Source organism: Sitophilus oryzae, unplaced genomic scaffold, assembly GCF_002938485.1.
Source record: "Sitophilus oryzae breed Bouriz unplaced genomic scaffold, Soryzae_2.0 scaffold_1499_pilon_pilon, whole genome shotgun sequence".
Taxonomy (NCBI): Eukaryota; Metazoa; Arthropoda; class Insecta; order Coleoptera; family Curculionidae; genus Sitophilus; species Sitophilus oryzae.
The window spans coordinates 941355-962569 of NW_022146168.1; the positions used below are offsets into that span (position 1 = coordinate 941355).

Sequence of the window (21215 nt, forward strand, 5' to 3'; positions counted from 1 at the left end):
ACTTTTGAAGACAATTGCATAAAAATATGATAAGAGCTGTACCTTCATTTTATTTGTAATTATTTTGAAAATGCAATATTTTATCAACTTACTTTGTAACTTATTGAAAAATATATATTTTTTATTTATTTATTAATATCTCTGAAACTATCCAAATATATTTACATCTTATCTTAGGATTATGTAAAGTGATCAGAAAGGAAGCCAAAAATGCAAAAATATACAGAGTGTTCCCTTTAAAAAAAATCATCCCGGTCCACTCACACTTTTTTGAGCCACCCTACAGAAGTTAAAATATTTTCCTGAAATACATCCTCCTACATACTTTAGGTTTGCAAACTTAAAAAAGTTTGTTATTCTAGAAGCTACAGATGCCTGACGCACTATAGCCGGACTGTGCATCCCAACAAAACAATATCCTCCACCACACAGTGTGGCAGTTTGGGGCAGATTTATTTTGCTCGACATAAAAGAATAAGGACTACCTAAGCGAATGACATGCATACAAAATACGATATTTCTACAGTTTTTTTAAAATCGTTCATAAATTTTAAAGTTTTTTTTTTGAAAAATATATTTTAACAAAAATGACCCTAATACAAATATGAGAAAATATTATTAAATGTGAAAGAGCAGAAAAACAGTAAAAACTTACCCCTATCATCTACATTCATCAAAAAAAAAATATTTGTAAAATATACGTTTTAAAAAAATTACAAAATTGAGACACTTCTGCTGCGATCACCAGTATAATACATAGTAGTATAATTTTTATCACTTTTAACAATATTAATTTTTTAAACAATTTAAAAATAATTGAGCAAAGTAAGAATAGGTACTAACAAATGTAATATCTGTATCATGTATCATGTACTATCTCTTTATTTAATGCGCTATAACGATTTTACTCTAATTTTTGCTTATTGAAGTCGCGCCGCGCGCCGCGCCGGTCCAGGTTACTGTGGACTTCCATTACTTCACAGTGGTCAAACCATCTTATTAATTATTTATTGTTTTATGTTTTTTTACATTGCATCATGATCAATGACCATACACACACAACAGATGCAACGCAAATTTTGTTTGCCGTGTGATTTGATTACAAAATAAAAATTTTAAATTATTGTGTAAGAGACAAGCGTTATAAAATAATTTATCCAAATAATTCGAATACGTATCTGGTTTCCTGTGCCCGCCTTCAAAAGCGTCAGCAACAAAATTCACGTGAGGGCGCCACATTACGGGCAACCAAAATGATCAAAATTGGGTTTGCAGAGGGTCGGGCGTCACAAAATCGTGACCATGTTTTTTAATATTTGGAAATAATTTTTGTGTCACTTTATTAAGGAAGCTTCCGGACATGCTCGTAATTAGTTTTAAAATCGATTTGAATACATTTAATGCTAAAAAAATTACTTATAAAATCATCTTTTTTTAGGGCGTTTTAGGGGTAAATTTGAAACAGTTTGAGTTGAGTTTGGGGAAGGAAATATAATTATAAGCACGTCTTAAGATGTATATGAACAAATCAAAAAAGATTCGTGAAGAAAGGTCACATGGTTTTTGCAGAATTTTGTGACAGCCAAACCCTTACAAATGCTAGGCTAGCGCCAGTGGGAAGGAGAGCCTTAACGTAAGAAGCTCAGTTTTGGCATACAGGTTGATTCTAGGGTGTAGAGGTTCGATAAGAAGGGATGTTTCGAAATTCCACTTCAAAGGGGGTGAAACCACGCCTCAAATATTACAATATTTCTTATTTAAAAACGGTCAAGTTTTGGAAAAAACGCTTAAACACGTATATTTTATTTTGTTTTTTACATATTTTAAGGTTTTTTAAAAATGTATACAGGGTGTTTCGAAAAATCACGACCCTGCTTAAAAAGCTGATTTTTGGAAAACGGATTGACTTTAGGGTGTAGAGGTTCGATAAGAAGGGATTTTTCGAAACTCGAATTCTAAGGGGGTGAAACCACCCCTCAAATATTAGAATTTTTTTATTTAAAAACCGGTGAGTTTTTCGGAAAAACTCCTAAATACGTTATTTTATTTTGTTGTTTTACATATTTTAAGATTTTTAAAAAAATTATAGAGGGTGCTTCATACAATATGACCACTGAGTAATCACGATTCTGCTTTAACTGCTTGACGATTAAAGCTGATTTTTGGCAAACGGATTGACTGTGGGGTGTAGAGGTTCGGTAGGTTTTTGGAAAAACTCCTAAATACGTTATTTTATTTTGTTGTTTTACATATTTTAAGATTTTTAAAAAAATTATAGAGGGTGCTTCATACAATATGACCACTGAGTAATCACGATTCTGCTTTAACTGCTTGACGTTTAAAGCTGATTTTTGGCAAACGGATTGACTGTGGGGTGTAGAGGTTCGGTAAGTTGGGGTTTCTCGAATCTCAAATTCCAAGAGGGTAAAAACGCCCCTCAAACCTATACAAATATATAAAATCCTTAGCCAGTTTGTATGTTAATGGAAATTCTTGCTTTGCTTGATCATCACCATTACAAATGATTAATTCGACGCGAGGTACACGCTAGTAATAAAATAAAAATAGCATAATGTGTAATAAATTAAGTAATCAATATAACTATTTGTTACTCTAAATTAGGGGATTTTTTTCAGATTTGGCATCACTGCGCGGGACAGCGGTCGACACCGTCGAAATTAAATCACGCCTTACTTCCGTTATTTCTTTCTTACATTGACCTTCCAGTCATTGAAGTATGCAGAGGACGACATGACATGACTATTTGTCCCTCTCCCTCTAAATTTACATAATATCCTAACCTAGTTCGTAAAATTATATTAGCTCTGGGTTAAAAACATAGCTCAAAAATACTTAGGACAAAATTAAAGCAAAAATAATAATTATAACAATATTCAACGTAATGACATAATGATTGACATTATGTACAGGGTGGGCCAAATTGCTATTATTGATAAGGTCACAAAAAAGTAATTTCTAAAATGTTTATCGTAATTCAGAATTCAATATATCGAAAACATCCCGACGAATAATCAATTCATTTTTGTTTTGTTTGTTTCCTTTCATGTTTCTCTGTTTTATTTTTAAAATTTAATACGAATGTCTTTAATTTGAAATTGTTGTAACTACTGCAACGTCGCTTAATATCGTCGCATGACGCAAGCCCGCCACAGCGGCGCGGCTCCTTAAAGAACCAGTTGACATGCGGCACTCGGTGGCAGACGATTGGGCTGTTGATGGCATTGTCGAAATCATATCACATCGAAAAAACAGCGAAAAAACAAAATACGTATTTAAAATTGTTGAGTGAAACACGTATTTTCTTAGACTGAAAGTAGTTCGTAAAGTGGCGATAAGAGACAATAATTCTCAACATTTATTCATTCAGAAAGGTATTCAAAGTAATGTGCGCTTTTCAAGGTGTTTTGTAAATCAGTGGTTCAAATTGTGATAAAGCCTATATGAAAAGAATGTGTTAGAAATGAGGACTGTTATTTTAGCAGTTATTATAATAGCATGTACAAGTAAAGCAGCACAGTGAAGTGTATTTTAGTTAAGTGTGTGTCAAAAAAGAGAACTGTCACAGTTACATCGATCTCTCATAAGTATCTTTTTTTAATGTTGGGTAATTTTTTTTTACTTATTTTCTGTAATAATACCACAATCTTAAAAATGTAATGCATCTCTGCCAAACTACTCAGGTGGTGTGATTTTATGGCTTTTTTAAGCATAAAATTTCTTGTCTTGTCCATATGGCAACACAGGGCGTCGAATTACCTGAGATGCGGGCTTGATTCAGGTAATTGGAGGTAGTTGGCGATATCTGCCGGCGGTTCTTAAAATGGTGCTATTATTTTTTTAAAATTTCAAAGTTAAATAACTCGGTTATTTTCAATTTATTTTAAAAATGGTAAAGAGAAAATATGTTTCTTTTGACCAGATCTACCACCCCTTAAAATAATTGCACTTATTTCTGGGACACCCTGTATATTTCTTACCATTTCTTCCATGTCGTAGCCTTCGGTATCGTCAGGATCGTCCTGATCATCGCCTTCACCCTCATCCGGGCCGGCATCATCGTCACTCTCCACCACGATGACGTTGTCATCGTCGTGATCCCGCTGGCTGCTGGTCGGCACCTGATACTCCACGTCCATTCCTCTCATAGTCTCGCTAGTAGTTCCGGCCTGCTAAAATAACCAATCATCAATACTAGAACTCGTATTTATAGGTAATAGATTCTTTGTTCCAAAAATTAATTCGCCATATCAGATTTTTTATGGTTGGTTTATACTTCGAGTATTAGTCCTAACCACAGACATCTAAACAAAGTCAGACAAAACTACTGTTTACATTTTATCGCGATCAAACATAGTTTTCAATAAGAAGCGATGATGACAAATTTCTGCGGATTGCGTTAGATCTACGGCTTGTGTTTTGAAAACGAAGTAAGTATGTTATTATTGTTGTTAATGGGTTTTTCGGTACCTATAGAAACGGCGTACTAAATATACCGTGCTGGCTTACTTTTGGGTCGGTATTTACGTCTGTGGAAGTAAATCGCATAGGGATCTTATTAAGTCGGAGTGAGAGAAATGCGACGTTGTGCTGTTGCGGCGTTGCTGGTGGGTCTTTCACTATCAAGTAAAGTAACATCACGACCGCAAACCGCTTATTTTTAAACGACTTTTTTCGAAAAGATAACTAGATAGGATCATTAGATATGTTTCTGAGCATCTCGTCAGTGAAACGTGATAACCTGCTAACTCCATTTTTTATGTCAATACGTTTTTTATACCATTAGAAAGAGAAAAAAATACTGTAAAAGTAGGGACAGCAAATACATTTTTGCAAAAAAAAAATGTTATTTTAACTCAATAATATCTGCTAACTCCAACTGATCTAAAATAGCCACTCAAATGCTGCTATCTCCGTAATTTCCGTTACGATCACGCTAAAGCAAACAAACGGATTCTTACTCGTATGTTTCTTTAGTACAGTACGTCGATCCAGGGTCGCAATAGGCCAAAGGAGCCCGAGTGGTAAAGTAAGGAGGGGCCTGTGTGGATTTTTTTGCGTATTTTTCCCCTTACGTTTTAGTCAATTTTTCCCTATTATATACAGAATGAGTCTTAAATAAGTGCAAATATTTTTAGGGGTAGTATATTTCGACCCAAGAAACACCATTATGAGTTTTTTTGCGCGAATTTTTTTTTGAAAATTTGGATTTTTTTTTAAATTTTTGTAAATTTTTTTAATTTTTAGTCTAAAAACATACTTTGTTTGTAATATGGCAACATTGGTAGTAGATTAAATTTACAAGAAAGAAAATCGAGTGATTCTCAAAATTTTAGCAAAAAATTGGAAATTTTAAAAGTGAAACAACTCGGTTGTTTTGAAAAAAAAACGGTAGAGAGAAAATATTATGTTTCTTTTATCGAGATTTACCAGCACTGAAAATATTTGCACTTATTTAAGACTCACTCTGTATAGAAATCAGGGAACTACCCTAATGCAAGGTAAACCAATGCAATGCAAAAGCAAATATTGTTAAGAATAAATAATGAACCATAAAGGGGATACGAGCAATTCATCGGCGTGCTATAAATAGTTTAAATAACCATTACTGACTTGTAGAAGAATTTCCATAATACCTAATCAGTTTTATTTTTTTCGACGTTTTTCCACGTAAATGATACATAATCTTTATAAAAATTTAAAAAAAATAAGGAGAAAAGTGATAAAAATTTAATAAAATCGCGCTCTTTTCATCCTATAATGACCGCACTGTTTTCCAAGCTCGGACTACTACCGTTGTAAAAAATAGAATAAGCATGGAAGGATTCTACCATATCTTCTAAGAATTATAAGTTTAATTTATAAATTATTTTCATTTATTTTCATATTCATAAGTCCAAAAGTTCAGTTCTTTAAAAATGCATTTAAAATTCATTCGTTTTTGGACTTGTATGTTTTGATTCTAGACCGACGATATTATAAATATATGGTTATGCATATCATATCTTTTAAATTTAATTCATTATTTCTAAATCTGTTTGGGTAATATTCAATTCCATTTTCAAAATTTCCAAAAAAAAAAGGTTGCTATCTCCAGAAATATAATTTTATTTCTTATTTCTGCAAGACGAATATCTGCTATCTCCCTATTGTGTCTGAAAAAATTAAGTAACACGAAATATTGAGTTTTATTGTTCCCCAGCAAATAAAATGCTTATTTATTTATCATATAAACGCATGAAAATACTTCCTACATGTGTACATATTTTTTTGTATCGTTTTTTTGCTCTCCTGTAAAATTAGGAATAATGGAGTTTAGCAGTTTATCACATTTCACCAAGGATATATCATTTTAGTTAAAATACATATGTAGATTACGCCTTTGAAATTATTTTTAGTTTTCTAATTCAATTAAATTAAATTAAAATTTATTAGGACAGTAACTGTGACAACGCCGCTTCAGGAAGACTGTTTGGTTTCTATGTTTTTTCGATGAATAGTAAGAGTTCAATGGATTCATTCAAATTATGTTTAACAGTGTTGCCACGCGGTTTTTGTGAACTTTTGTGTTTTTCATGTGATTTTTACCGTTTTCTTCGCAAAAAAACTGTTTAAAGTATTTTTAAATATCTAAGATGGTTCTCCAGTGCTTAGTTTGCAAAAAAGTGGACTATTCTAGTCCCAAACTGTATTTTTAGCTGATTTAGGCTTAATCTAACCTCACTTATCCTTACCTGCACACGGCTCCTTTTACTCTGCTGCTGCGTCTTGGACGACTGCTCCTGCCCCTGACACACCTCCGTATCGGCATCCCTAGGTCGCTTCAACCCCGCCTGAGTCGTGGTCACCGTATTCGAGCTGCTCGAACTGGTACCTTGCTCCTGAGTACTTCCGCTACAGGGAGGTTCCACTCTGGGCGACACCACGGCCAAAGCCTGCTGCTGCGGTGCCGCCTGAACCTGCACGTTGCTGTCGTCATCCTCGGAAGACTGAGTAGGCGGCACGGCGACTTGCCTGGGACCGAGCATAGCCGAACTGGCCGAACTGGTAGCCGGAACGTAATCGGTGTGGGAAGAAGTAGGACTGCTGGACATCGCTTCAATCGAAGAGGACCCTGTAGTGTGAACCTGCTGCTGGGGAGGAACCATGACGGCGCTGGGGGTTTGGGTAGTGGGTAAAACGGCGGCTGTTCTGAGCTGTTGAGACATGGGTCTGATGCTGGCCAGAGGAGTCTCAGCGCCGCTTCTCCAGGGGGGTATAGGAACTGATTGGGTCTGAGTGTTTGTAGAATGACCCGCCATTGGTTTTATATCAGCTGTCGGTCTTTCCGTAGAAGATTTCTCGCTAGAGGCCGAGCTAGTGCTGGGTTTCGAACTTTGCTGTTGCCCGAGTTTTCTCTCGAGTTGACTGATCCTCTGGTTAAGAGTCTCCATTTCTGCGTTATGGGACTCTTTATCCTGCTCAATCTTAGCCAAAAGCCCCTCTTTCTCCTGCAAAAGTAGATTGATTTTCTCCCACAAGTCATTATTACTTCTTCCGCTTTCTGTAGAAGATTCCCCACCAGCTTCGGAACCAGATTTTTTGCTCAATTCCTGCTTGAGACCGGCATTTTGTTCGGTAAGATTAACAATCCTCTCTCTAGCGTTCTTAAACAATATTTTATACTTCTCCTCGGTGTCTTGGCTTACTTGTTTAACCCTTTCGGCTTGAGATCTATCCTTTTTATTCAGTTCTTCGTTGAGACTGGCGTTCTGCTCGGTAAGATTCACAATCCTTTCCCTAGCGTTCTTGAACAAGACCTTGTATTTCTCCTCAGTCTCTTGGCTAGCTTGCTTCAAGCGCTCGATTTCAGTTTTCAGCGATTCGATTTGTTCTTGACCGCCGGCGATTTGCTGGTTGAGTTGATCGCTAGCTTCGCGATGCGCTTCTTCGAGTTGGTTCATGCGCTCCTCGTGTTCAGTGCGTTGTTGTTCCAGAGCTTGGTTCTGTTTTTCCGCGCTCATGTTCTGCTCGCTTTGGTTCTGTTCGGTTTGTTGCTTCAGAGCTTCCACTTCCTTGACTTGGTCTTCATACTGGTTCTTGTATTTCTTTGCGATTCTTCGAATTTGCGAAAGATTGTTTCTTAGCTCGGTAATTGTGACGTCTTTACCCGCCGTATCTTCGGTAAGAACTCGGTTTTCTTCAGTGATTTTCCCGTTGTTCTGCACTTGTTGATCCAAGTTCTGTGTAAGCTCGGAAACTTGGTTTTGTAGCGCTGCAACTTGTTCTCTAAGAGAACTAATCTCTTCTGCTTGGTTCCTGCTCTGAATATTCAAAGCCTTGAGCTGTTCTTCGAGTTTGTGATTGTTTTGTTTCAGAATATTATTATTTTCGGTAAGTTTGGCTGTGTTTCCTCTTTCAATAGTGAGTTGTTTAGCCAGAGTCTCTCTTTCTGTCTGCAATTTCTTCCAGTCCTCTGGACTAGTTCTATTAGTTTTCTCGATAAGTTGATTAGCTCTCTGTCTCCATCTGGTACATTCTCCGCGAAGCGAGATATTTTCAGTTTGCATCTGATCAGCTTTGGTCATCAAGTCCCTGTTCCTTTCCTCCAAAGGAGCTACCTCAGCTTCAAGCCTCTCAGTTCTAGCTCTTAGTGTCGTTATTTCCGCTAGCAATTCGTCACGTTCGTGTCTTAGCGCTCTGTTACTATCGGTGATGGCGTTAAGAGTTTCCAGCTTGCGCAACACCTCGGCATGTTTCGAAGCGGATACCACCGAAACTTCATTCTTCTGCCTTTCAATCTCCATCAAAGCCTTGGCTTCTTCAAGTTGTTTAGATAGCGCGTCATACTGAGCTTTTAATCTAAAGTGTTCAGCTTCGATTATGTCGGCTTTACTAACAGCAATGTCCTTCTCTTGTCTCAAGTATTTAATAATCTTCAAGAGTTGGTCCGAAGAACTAACTTCGTCTTCTGTCAAAGACCGATTGAATGAGGTATCAGCTGAAGGAAGACTGGTGTTGTGGCCTACTTGGGCATCAGCCGAAGCCTGTGCCTGTAGGATGGTTAACTGGGTGTTAAGTTGCTGAATCTGGTCCAGAAGAAGACTGTTTTGATCGTCCATGTTTTTGAACCTTTCCTCCAATTTCTCGCGTTCTTCGTTGAGGATTCTTTGTTGCTCTTCGGCGCTTTGTTGGTGCTCAGCCAAAGCGTCCTCCGCCCGTTGTTTTTCCGATTCTAAAATTCTGATGCGATCAACAGTTTGATCAAGTTCAGCCTTTATGTCGGTGAGTGTTTGCAAGTCTGCCGAATGCAACGTCACTTCCCTGGCGTATTTGTTCTCGACGATCTTCAGCTGCTCGTTGAGCGCCTTGATGTCGCTTCTGGCGTTCTCCAATTGTTGCCTGGCAGTGCGCAAGTCCATGTTGCGCACGTTCAACTCCTCCTGAAGCTGTTGCGACTTGGTTTTAATACCGGCACTTGCTATGTCCTGGTCGTCCATTTGTATGGACAGTTCGCCTTCGAGTTCGGAACATTTTTCTTGGAGCTCTTTAACAAGTTGCATCTGGCGTTCGATCTCGTCCTTCAAGTTTTGTTCTTGCTCCAGGACCTCCTTGAGTTGGTTCTCGGCGGCTTGTGCCACGTTAAAGTACTCTTCCGACGCTTCTTTAGTCGCTTTCAGTTTGGTTTTGAGGGAACTGATCTCGGCTTGTGCATCTGTCAATTGTTGTTCAAGGTCTCTGATTTTGCGACCTTCTACGCTGGCGTCGGGTATAGCAAAGACGGAACTTTTCAGCTTCTTGGAGAGTTCGTCGATGTGGTTTGTTTTATTGATTAACTCTTCCCTAGCTTCAGTTATCTCTCTCCTTAACTTATCAGCTTCTTTTTTCTCTTCTTCCATACGTTCCACAGCTTGTTTCGCTTGTTTTTCCAAGTGTTCTGATAGAGATCTAAAGTGATTCTGTTCTTCCCCGAGTCGTCGACGTAACGAAGAACATTCCAGGTGGGCTTCGTCCAATCTGGCTTCCAAACGTAGCTTACTCTCGGCGTCGTTACGTTCTAAAGTGACCTTTATCAATTCTATGTTGCTCTGAAGCAAGTTTTGTTGGTGAGCGTGTTTCTTAAACATCTCGCACTCTTTCAACAGTCTTTTTTCACCGTCCTTTAGTAAAGCGTTTTCTTTCTGAATGTTACCTAGCATTACCTCGGCCTTGGACAGTTTGGTTTGGCACTGAAGAGCTTCATCCTTGAGATATGTAGCGGCTTGTTCGTGTTTAATGATAGCTTCGCTGTATATTTTGTTCTGTTTCTCTAAAGCGCCGATTTGTTTCTTGTAGATTTCGGCGTTGTTTTGTAGGATTTTGAATTTTTCTTCGTTCAGTTCAGCTTGGGAGGTTAGTTTGCAATTGAGCCTGGTGAGTTCTTTAGCCTCGCCGCGGATGCTTTCTATTTGTTCCAGGAGTATTTTTTCGTGATCTAACCGTTCTTTTCGGTATGTATCGTTCTCTTCCTTGAGCATGTCGATTTGTTTCTTGTATTTATCGATTTGCACCTCCAAATCGTGCATTTTCTCGTCGTAATTCGGTGAGGAATCCGCATCTGACTGAGCTTTGGAGTTATCTCCGTTTTCAGCGCCAGGGAAGCTCTTATCCATCGACATATCCCCAGCACCCTTCATTACTTGACCGTACATGTTCTTATACATATCTCGCTGGTTTCTTAACGTGGCCATCATCTTGGTTTGTTGATCGCGCTCTTCGAGGAGCTCGTTTTGGGACTCCCTCAACTCTTCTAACTTCCTTTGGAGATTGGCTATAGCAGCGGGATCGAATGACTCAGCTTCTTCTTGGCGTTCAGTTAAATCTCTCACCAGAGCTAGTAATTTTTGGTTGTTGGCTTGTAGTTCGGCGATATCGTTGAAGGTGACTAATCGTTTTGAGATTATATCGGCCGAACTGATGCTGTCACTCAAATCGTTGTCTGTGGAGGTCGAAGATGATCCGATTCGTGAATGTTCGACTTCCTGGAGTAAATGAACGACTTGTCTGGATAAATCGGCGACCTCCTTCTTGAATCGCTCGTTTTCTCGCATAACCTGACTTTCTAACCTTCGGTTTTCCGAGTTGGCGTCGCGTAGTTGTTGTAATTCGGCCAAAAGGGAATCGTTCGAAGCCTTGAGCGCGTCGTTCGCGTCCAAGGTGTCGCTGTATTCTTGGCGAAGTTTCTTGATCAGGGGACCTTTTTCTTCAATTTCTGCCACGATGCAGGTTATGTAGTTGTTAAGTCTCTTGCATTCTTCTTCTTTGGTGGTTAACTGTTCGTTCACGGACACGTAGCGAGAATAAACTTCGGTGTAGGTCATGCCGGATTTTATTAGTCTTGAAGCTGAAGCTGCCGATGGTGACAGACCTGGAATTATTTTTTTTGGTTTTGACAAAATTTTAAGTTTAGTTCAAAAATAGTTTTTCAAAAATAACCTACATGGATAAGTAAATTCGCTTCAATTCGATCAATGCCCATTACTATTAAATCAAGAGAAATAATTAAAAATAAACACTTCATACCTTCTAAATCTTTTCCTATTGAATCATGTCTAGTTTGTTCCATAATTTCATTGGCCGTTTCAAGTTCCTTCTTTAGCATAGCGATACAATCATTTTTCTTTGAAATTATCTCCTCGTTAGCCAACTCAGTCTCCTTGTGTTTGGTTTCGAGCTCACCATACTGTTCAGTTGCTTGCCTTAACAATTCTTGAACCTATATTATTATTAACAAAAAAAAATCTTTATTTAGAACTATTCTTAGAACATTATTAGGTTTGTTCGAAAGCGAAACCTGAGTGCCGTACAGCTGGCACATGAAAGCATTAAACAAGTTGCAACAGAGACACTTTAGACAACTGTTAAGAATCAAATGGTACTACTATGTCTCAAACGTATCAGTCCTTGAAAAACGTAGTTGCCAGAGCGCCGAAGCCATGATTACTAAATCCCGCTTAAGATGGGCTGGTCAGGTATGCAGGATACAAAAAAAAACTACCGAAATCTCTTCTTAACGGTGAGCTTGTAGACGGTAAGAGGAGACAGAGTGGACAACTCTAAAGGTACAACGATATTTTCCATGAAAACTTAAAGGGCATAAGCATGCAGAATCAATGGGAGGAAGCAGCGCACAATAGAAAGTAATGGAGAAGAATTGTAAACTCAGTTAACAAAGACAAAGAGGCAACAAAGTAATGTGATTTTGAATTTTTTAAAGAAAACGCCTTGCGAACCATTTTCTGATGCGAGTAATGGCAGCAAGTAATAAATAAATAAATAAAAATTACTAACCTCGCTTAAGGCATCTTTTAGTTCTTCAGCATGCCGATGACTCTCCTCGTACATAGCCTTGTAAGCGTTGGCCATTTTGGTTTTAGCCTCAATTTCACACACATAGGACTCGTTTGTTTTGGCATGTGTCTCGCTTTGGGCGAACATTTTCTGAGCGAGTTCCTCATTTCTACTCGTTAAATTCTGATTCAGTTCCGTGAAGAAGTTGACTTGTTCTTGGGCCACTGTCAATTCTTGAGTTTTCTCTGCCAGTTTGGTTTCGAGTTGGATGCATCGGGACGTGTTATCGCGTCGCATATTTAACAGTTCTTCAGTTCTTTCATGCAGTTCCGCTGGAAAAGTTTTACATTTTATGAGTATGGGGAAAGCAAAAAAAAAGTTAGCGTGCATGTCATGTTGAAATTATTATTAATAATAATAGCTCCCGTATATATCGTTTAACGCCTTGGGAGTAGCAAGGTACAGCTTGCCATACTAGAGCCGTTCGGTATACAAGGAAGGTAATGTGGCTAGCATTACGCTTCAACTGCCTATTATTACCTCAGGATTGTGAATCCCAAGTACTCATTTAGGGCTGAGTCGAACTAGGTACCTAAACTATTTTTATTTTATTAAAAATAGTCGGCTGATGAAATGCGGGCTGTGGGATTCGAACCTACCACCTTCGAATTGGTAGACGAGCGCTGTACCTCTATGCTACCGGACACCTTGGTTGAAATTATTACCAAATTAAATTTAATTAATAGATAGAAATTCTTTTTTGAAACTTTGAGCGCACTTTTTCCTTTTTTTATTATCTTATATCTGGTTAAAAAAAGACAGCATACTGCCACATCACACATCATACATAAGTAAAAAAAAAATAGTACGAGACCTAGCAACGTCGGGAAAACACGAATTTTAAGAAAGCAGACTCTTTAATATACAGGGTGGTCTGAACTGTATTCCGGAAACTTCTGCAGCATATTCTGCAGATAAAAATAAATAAAAAAAGTTCGTATAAATGTATGTCCTAAAATGCTGAGTTTCGGAGATACAGGGTGTAGAACTTTCATTTTTATTACACTTTTTTTCAAATAATTTCTGAAGTAACGTCAATATTTGGATGAAATTCGGTATCTGGGAATTTTTTGACATGAGAAATTTGATTTTTATGTCAATATGACTCCTACTTGTAGAGGGCGCCACCCACATATTTTTAACTGGTTTGAAGAGCAATAACTTTTCGTCTGTATCTGTATAAAACTACCGAGTAAAAAAATATACATTTCCGACGTTTTTTACGAGTAATGGTTCTCGAGTTATTTGGAATCAAAATTATCAACACCTGTCATCATTGACATAAATTATACATGATGACTAAATGTTTTCGTACCAAAAGTTCAACAGAAACTGTTTTATCATTTTTTTTTTCGAAAAAAAAAAAATTACGTTTAATTTAAAAAAATAAAAAGTTCCCAAATTTATCATTTCAGTCAAATAACTATCTACTCAACATGTTTATTTTTTGTCAATAATAACATGTATTGCCTATTTTCGTTCTAAATATCTTGAGAATGGTTGCTCGTAGCGATTTTTAGCAAGAGACATTTTTTACGTAAAAAACACGGAAATATATATTTTTTCACTCAATAGTTTTATACAGGTACGGACGAAAGGTTATTATATTTCAAAACAGTTAAAACACATGTAGGTGGCGCCTCCTACAAATAAGAGTCATGTTGACATAAAAATAAGTTTTTCATGTCGAGAATCTCCCAGACACCAATTTGCATCCAAATATTGATGTTAATTCAGAAATTATTAAAAAAAAAAAAAAATTAAACTTCTACACCCTGCATCTCCGAATCTAAGCATTTTCGGACATTATTTATACGAACTTTTTTACTTGTTTTTATCTGGAGGATATGTCGCCGAAGTTTTCGGATTACAGTTCGGACCACCCTGTATATTTTGCTAGGCTCTCTGAAACGGCGTGCAAGCCGTCTGGCTGCCGGTAGACGTTGCGTTCATACTGCGCATTGTAATGAAGCTCCAATATTTTTTTATTTAGTTCGTTAAATTCTAGTATTGAATATAAATCGAGCAAGTCTTATTCACCAGAAGAGATAGCGTTTGTGGGTTTATGAACTGTACTGTATATAAGTAGAATTTCATACTTTCGTTTGTTTTGAAGGATTATTTTTTAGAAGAAAGAACACATTTTTATCATCAAATAATTATTCAGAATTAAAAATATTTTTCGGTTTTAATATACAGGGTGGTCCGCACTATATTCCGGAAACTTTGGCGGCATATTCTGCAGATAAAAATAAGCAAAAAAGTTCGTATAAATGTATGCCTTGAAATGCTTAGTTTCAGAGATACAGGGTGTAAAAGTTTCATTTTTATTTCGATTTTTTCCAAATAATTTCTGAAGTAACGTCAATATTTGGATGAAAATTGGTGTCTGAAAGTTTTTAGAGATGAGAAATTTGATTTTGATGTCAATATAACTCCTAATTGTAGAGGTCGCCACCTACATATTGTCAAGGTGTATGTGGCGCTAAACTGTATTGCTGGTTGCCTAAATAACCGCAACATGCATCCAGAAACCGGCAAATTCGTCAGAAAGTAAAAGAATATTACATAATTCTTTAGAACGTTCCAGAAACACTCGCCAGAGAGTATATAAAGCCCGCGCTTGGCAAATGGACCAGTTTTGAAGTTTGATAATACCGCGTTTTAAATTGTGAATTAATTGGCGAAGGTGCCAGAACCGCTAGAGTAATAGTAATTCCATAAATTGTGTTGTAATTAGTATAAGTTGTGTGTACAGAGTGAGAAAAAATAAATTCGTTAAGTATTTTATCGTGAGTTTAAATTAGTGGACCCACGGAATCCGTAACAATATATAGTTTTTAACTGGTTTGAAGAGTACAGTTGAGGGTTGGAACCTTTGGTGTCTAGTTTTTAATCATTTGCTGATGATGCTAACATGGTTAGCGAAACGCGCGTCCAGTGTAAAAGTAAAAGTGTTTTGGTGTACTGTGGTGATTTAGTGTTTTTATTTTGCTGGTTTGAAGAGTAATAACTTTTCGTCTGTACCTGTATAAAACTACTGAGTAAAAAAATATACATTTACGACGTTTTTTTACGTAAACAAGATCTCTTTGTAAAAATCGCTACGAGGAATGGTTCACGAGATATTTGGAATCGAAATTATCAATACCTGTCATCATTGACATAAATTAAACATGTTGACTAAATAGTTATTAGACTGAAATCATAAATTTGAAATGTTTTTGTGTCAAAAGTCCAACAGAAACTATTTGATCATCATTTTTTCACAGAAAATTTATGATTAATTTAAAAAAATAAAAATTTCCCAAATTTATTATTTCAGTTAAATAACTATTTGCTCAACGCGCGTTTATTTTTTGTCAATAATGACATGTATTGACTATTTCCGTTCTAAATATCTTGAGAACGGTTGCTCGTAACGATTTTTACCAAGAGATATTTTTATGTAAAAAGTCACGGAAATGTATATTTTTTCACTCAGCAGTTTTATACAGATACGGACGAAAAGTTATTACTCTTCAAAAAACAGTTAAAACACATGTAGGTGGCGCCCCATATAAATAGAGTCATATTGACATCAAAATCAAATTTCTCATGTCAAAAAACTCCCTGGAAAAAATCGAAATAAAAATGAATTTCTACACCCTGTATCTCCGAAACTAATCATTTAAGGGCATACATTTATACGAACTTTTTTGCTTATTTTTATCTGAAGCAAGAACAGTTAACCTACTAGGACTGCTCATTCAGCCGAAAGTGTCTGCCAGGTGCATGCGAAAACTCCTCGCTTTGGGACGTCATTGTAGTCCTTGTCATGATAGTGTGTATTATTGGTTGCCGTATGCAAAACATTCATTATTTAGTTTATTTATTTAAACACCTAATTTTTTTTTAATCATTTATTTATGACTTTTAATCAGTACAAGTACTGGCACCAAGGCCTAAGAAAATAATACATTTCAACAGTAATAACAAAATTATTAAAATCATTCAAGAGTCAATATGTATGCAGTATAGAAAATTAACTGTATAAATCGTATTAAATACTCGGATAATGCATTTTTAAGAACAGCAGTTCCCAGCATCACCTTTTGTAGGCATTCTTTTCAGAGTATTTCCATAGTTTGCTTTAAAATAATTAATAAACAATATCGTAGGCACTTAATAAGCACTTAGTTACAATCCACAATACAAAATGAATGTATTTATACACTCTATAGCTCTAAAAACTTTAAAAACACCTTTTTCACATTTAAAATCGACAAAATAATTAACTCAGCATTTCTCAGCTGTTATTTTTATAAGTTTACGTTAGGCAACCAATAATACAGACTATCATGACAAGGACTACAATGACGTCACAACTGTCAGCTAAAGCGCGGGAAGAGGCGAACATACGACTTATGAGGATGAGCAATCCTGTTAGTTTACCGTTCTTGTATCTGCAGAATATGCCGCCGAAGTTTTCGAAATACAATTCAGACCACCCTGTATCTAACAGAGATGTTCTTGTTCATCTGCGATTCAATCGCAGCGATTTTGAAATCGCGATGACATACATACCATACATATCGCGATCACAACCTGTGATTGGCTGTCATAGGAAACTGCGATCGCGATTTCTATTTGCGAGTTTCAATTTAGGCAACCAGTATTACTATAGTTGCGATTTTGCTGCGATTGATTTTGTAAACTGGGACCGTGATTTCTATCTGCGAGTTTGAATTTTTATGAGTTGCGATTTGCGACATTGTTGCGAATGTAATTTTATGGTTTATTAGGTTTATTAAAGCATTTTATAGTAAACTGCGATTGAATTTTCTCTCTGATATTATTTATTTATAGAGAAGGTATTACTTTATAGGACCATGATCATAATATATCGGGTGTTTCTCAAAAGTGGTTCATCCCTAACTATAAATTTGGTATGTTAAATTAGATTAGTAGTTCTCGGAATATTGGGACAGCCAGTATTTTTTTTTCTAATCTGACATTTGCCATTTTCAATCTTATTCCGAGTTTTCTTTGACCAATTTGAAATTAAATCTGCGTTTTGTTTAGGTAAAACTGCAATTTCCATTGCAAAAACCACTAAATACAACTAATGAACAACAAAGAGATCATGGCAAGCTCCTCTTGCTGTTACATTGCATTAGAGAGGTAAATATTGATATGAAAAAATCAAAGTAAAAAAGTAGCTGTGGCAACATTGAGACGTGCATTCATGAAATATCTTGATGACATGCACATCAAATTTTATTGATTTTACTATACTTACCAGTTAAACTTTCAATCTGACTGTTCATTAACGATCTCTCCTGCTCTAAACGTTTCTCTTTATACTCTAAAGTAACTTTCATCGAAGCTATTTCATCAGCCTTGGCTAGAGCTTCACATTTAGTGGTCACAGCATCTTCTAACTGTTTCGTGAGAGTCTCGAGGTCTAATTTCATTCGTTCAATCTCCGCATTGCGTCTCTGGATCATTGTGAGGTGTTCATCGCGCTCATCCACAGCCATGTTACGCTGATGACGAAATTCTGCTGCCTCTGCCTCAAGCTGATTGGACTGGGCTTGTAACTTAACCAGTTCAGCTAAGTGTCTGGAAACTTGTGTTTCCAGCTCTGTAATAGACGTACTAGCGGCTTCCAGCCGAGCTTTGAGAGCTTCGTTCTCGGTCTGCGTGGACTCATTTTGTTCCTTAAGCTCCGTATAGCTTTTTTCTTGAAAAAATTTGAGTTTAGCAAATTATAAAGAATTCTTTGGTTATGTGAGTATAAACAGTGTTTTATTTCCACTTACCTGAGTTAGTGGTCTTGGTCTCTAAAAGTGCTTTAGAAGTGATAAATTCCTCGAATTTTTCATTAACAAACTTTGAAATTTTCTTGCCAATTTCAACGGGTACGGTTTCCCACTCTTCCTGACTCACGACCGGGGCAAAAATGCACGTATCCATTTTCTTACCTTATATTATGCACTTTCCTATTGTATAAATTTACCAAGAGCGAACCATTTCTCGTTAAAAACAAATTTAGATAAATTGTTTTAGAGGGAAGCATAACAGCACGAAACACCACGCATTTTCACTTTTGCAGAAGAAAAACATGCCGGTAACCCGTTCAGTGTTGCCAAGCCTAAATTGCAAATTACCTATTAACAGAAAGATAAAAATTAAATAAATAAAAAAAATTTAAGTGGATAGAGTTTAACCAGATAGCAGAAGTGTGTGCATTAGAGAGAATTAGGTATATTGTAATTTTTTGAAAATTTCAAATATGTTATTACAGTTATAATACAAATTAAAATTGATTTCTAAATTTGACAGAGTTTGACATTGATATATTTTAGTAATAATCCAGTAATAATCAAACAAGTTGGCAATCTGGTTAGTGTTTGACATTTGGGTTAAGTATCAATACCAACATAACTATAAATTCAAATATAATTTTTAAATAGTAATTTAGTAAATATGATTTAATGATAGATTTTAATTCGTTTCTTATTATTACTACAGAAAGTTGTCTTAACAATTATGTTAAATGAATGTTTATTTATTCAATTTAAAAAAAAATGATTTTTTATATAAAATTTCAACAGTTGGCCAACATGTCAAAATATAGAAACCTGTTTTACCAACCGATTTGAAAATGGCAGTTTGCGTCGTTTACGTTTTTCATGTTTATTGTCAAGAAACACATTTGATATTAAATTTATAATAAATGATTTTTACAGTATTAAAAGTATGTCGGATGCGGTAGAAATCACAGTAGACAATGATATATCGAGTAAACTCTCTCAGAACCTTCAAGTACAGGAGCAAGAGGTGAACGACTGCACCGAGTTTCTAAAAATTGCATACAGAAGATACAGAAAGTACAAAATTATATTAGAATCGGTTAAAGAATGTTTGGAGGACGACAGTGTTTTAGACGATAATTTAAAGAAGAAGATAAAGAATATTATTTGTAGCGCACAATTGTCAGAGATAAGACTGAATCAAAATGCAGTTGACAGTTATTTGGCCAACGAACCCGTTTTAGGAGTTTCACTAACTAGCAGCGAGTTAACTTATTCAGAAGGTAGCGAGCTTGAAAAATGCATGAAATCCAAGTTAGATAACAAATATCATACGGTAAAGAATTCCTTTTCTTCACTTCTTGGTAAAACGTCAATGAACACCGATCAAAGAGACTCGGACAATCTTCTAGATGTATGTTTTGGTGATTTAGAGTTAATTGAATTCAAAAGGAAATTAATATCGGAACAGGAATGTTACATAACTCACCAGCTTCAGTTATTAGAACTGCTAGAAGAATTAAAATGTATTAGGCTAGAAAATGTACCACAGTTCACTGAAAAGAAACTGGCGGAATGTACGTTAAGGTCCAAAATAAATTATTTAAAGTCGTTATTGGCAACTGAGAAGTGTAAAGTGGATATTTTTATGGAAACCAGTTATTCTCTTCAAGCATATACGGAGCTTATAAAAGACATTAAAGGACAGCAAGAAGAATTAAAAGAAGACATAAGGAGGCTGAACAATCTCAAAAAGCAATACGCACACGTTTCTTGTATGGAATACGACGAAATCCATAAATCTTACGTGCATTATAAAGCTGCATTGGATAAAAAGAAAAAGATGTACGAATACATTAACGCAAAGACATAAGCAATATACAAAACATCTAATGTAGAACTATATGCCTCTTCCTGCTACTAATGTAAATATATGCTAAGCTATTTGTATATGTTTTTTTAAAACATTAATATTAAATAATTTTTTCCCTTGTAGTCTCCATTGCATTTTCCATCTTTTTCTAACCTATAGGAATGATGATAATGTATCTATTGACTAAAGTATCGATATCAAATCTTTTAAATCCTAAGAACATTTACCGGTAAAGGTGTGGATCCGGTGGCCAGGGTTCGGAAAACTACATGTTACTTTGAAAAACTACATAAACTACATTACATGTAGTTAATGTAGTTTATGTAGAGGGTGTAGTTTATGTAACTTATGTATGTAACTTTCAAATGTCAAAGGTTTGAGGTGAGGTTATAATAAGTTGAAGCTTTAAAAACACATAATGTATTTAAGAAAACAGGAGAAATATGGTTTTTGGTTTGGTTTGGTTGGTATTAAATAATATTTACATCATATTATCTCTATTACACCTCATACAAAGGAGAATTATTCATAATATCAATACATAGTTTATTAACGTAGTTTTCATGTAGTTAATGAACGGAAAAAGACGTAGTTTTTGAAGAAAAACTACACGTAGTTAATCAGGTAAATTACGTCTTAACTAACTACTTCCGAACCCTGCCGGTGGCTGACCTTGAAGCCCATATTTGCTGCATTTGATCATCGATACTACGCAAGCGCACATCGTCGATGTTGCCAAATTGCAGTTTATTTTCGAATTATTTGCAGCTGAGAAATTTTTTTGAGTGTTAATCAATAATAATCCAAATTCTATAATTAATTTTATAGTTTCAGATTTATCTTGATATCCAAAATTAAGGAATGATATATAAAATTAAATATATAAAATTGTAATAATAATAACATTTATTTATATATTTACATTAGAATTAAAAATTATCATTTACGGATATTTTTTTAATGGTTTTAAACTTATTAGAATTATTTTATTTCTTTCAAGTTATTTAATTTTTAGTTATTTACAGGCAACAATAGTTTTGAATAGATGTATTGATGTATTGAAGTACTACCATGACGAGTCTTATAGAACAATACATGTCAATGGGAGATAGAGGTGACATTTTACTGTGATTTTACCTCATAATTTTACTAATATA

The 21215-nt window shown here is 35.7% G+C and overlaps 2 protein-coding genes across 5 annotated transcripts in view; one reads left to right on the plus strand and one right to left on the minus strand.

Moving 5' to 3' along the window:
- Positions 1-18525, minus strand: part of LOC115877815 (nucleoprotein TPR) — a 35044-nt gene extending 16519 nt beyond the window's left edge. For 3 of the 4 annotated variants that reach the window (XM_030894143.1, XM_030894142.1, XM_030894140.1), the window contains exons 1-6: positions 18192-18524; positions 17669-18112; positions 12328-12659; positions 11560-11752; positions 6753-11404; positions 3999-4190 (exon numbers count right to left, since the gene is read on the minus strand). In XM_030894143.1, coding sequence (XP_030750003.1) covers positions 3999-4190; positions 6753-11404; positions 11560-11752; positions 12328-12659; positions 17669-18112; positions 18192-18345 — 5967 coding nt within the window. In that variant the 5' untranslated portion in view covers positions 18346-18524. Of the gene's footprint in view, positions 1-3998; positions 4191-6752; positions 11405-11559; positions 11753-12327; positions 12660-17668; positions 18113-18191 lie in introns of all 4 variants that reach the window. The other variant, XM_030894141.1, reaches the window with a different exon arrangement.
- Positions 18526-19011: 486 nt separating this feature from the next.
- On the plus strand, positions 19012-20135 carry LOC115877816. The gene has a single exon (XM_030894144.1). It carries the CDS (start codon positions 19132-19134, stop codon positions 20056-20058), a length of 927 nt encoding a protein of 308 aa, XP_030750004.1. The 5' UTR covers positions 19012-19131; the 3' UTR covers positions 20059-20135.
- Positions 20136-21215: the final 1080 nt, after the last annotated feature.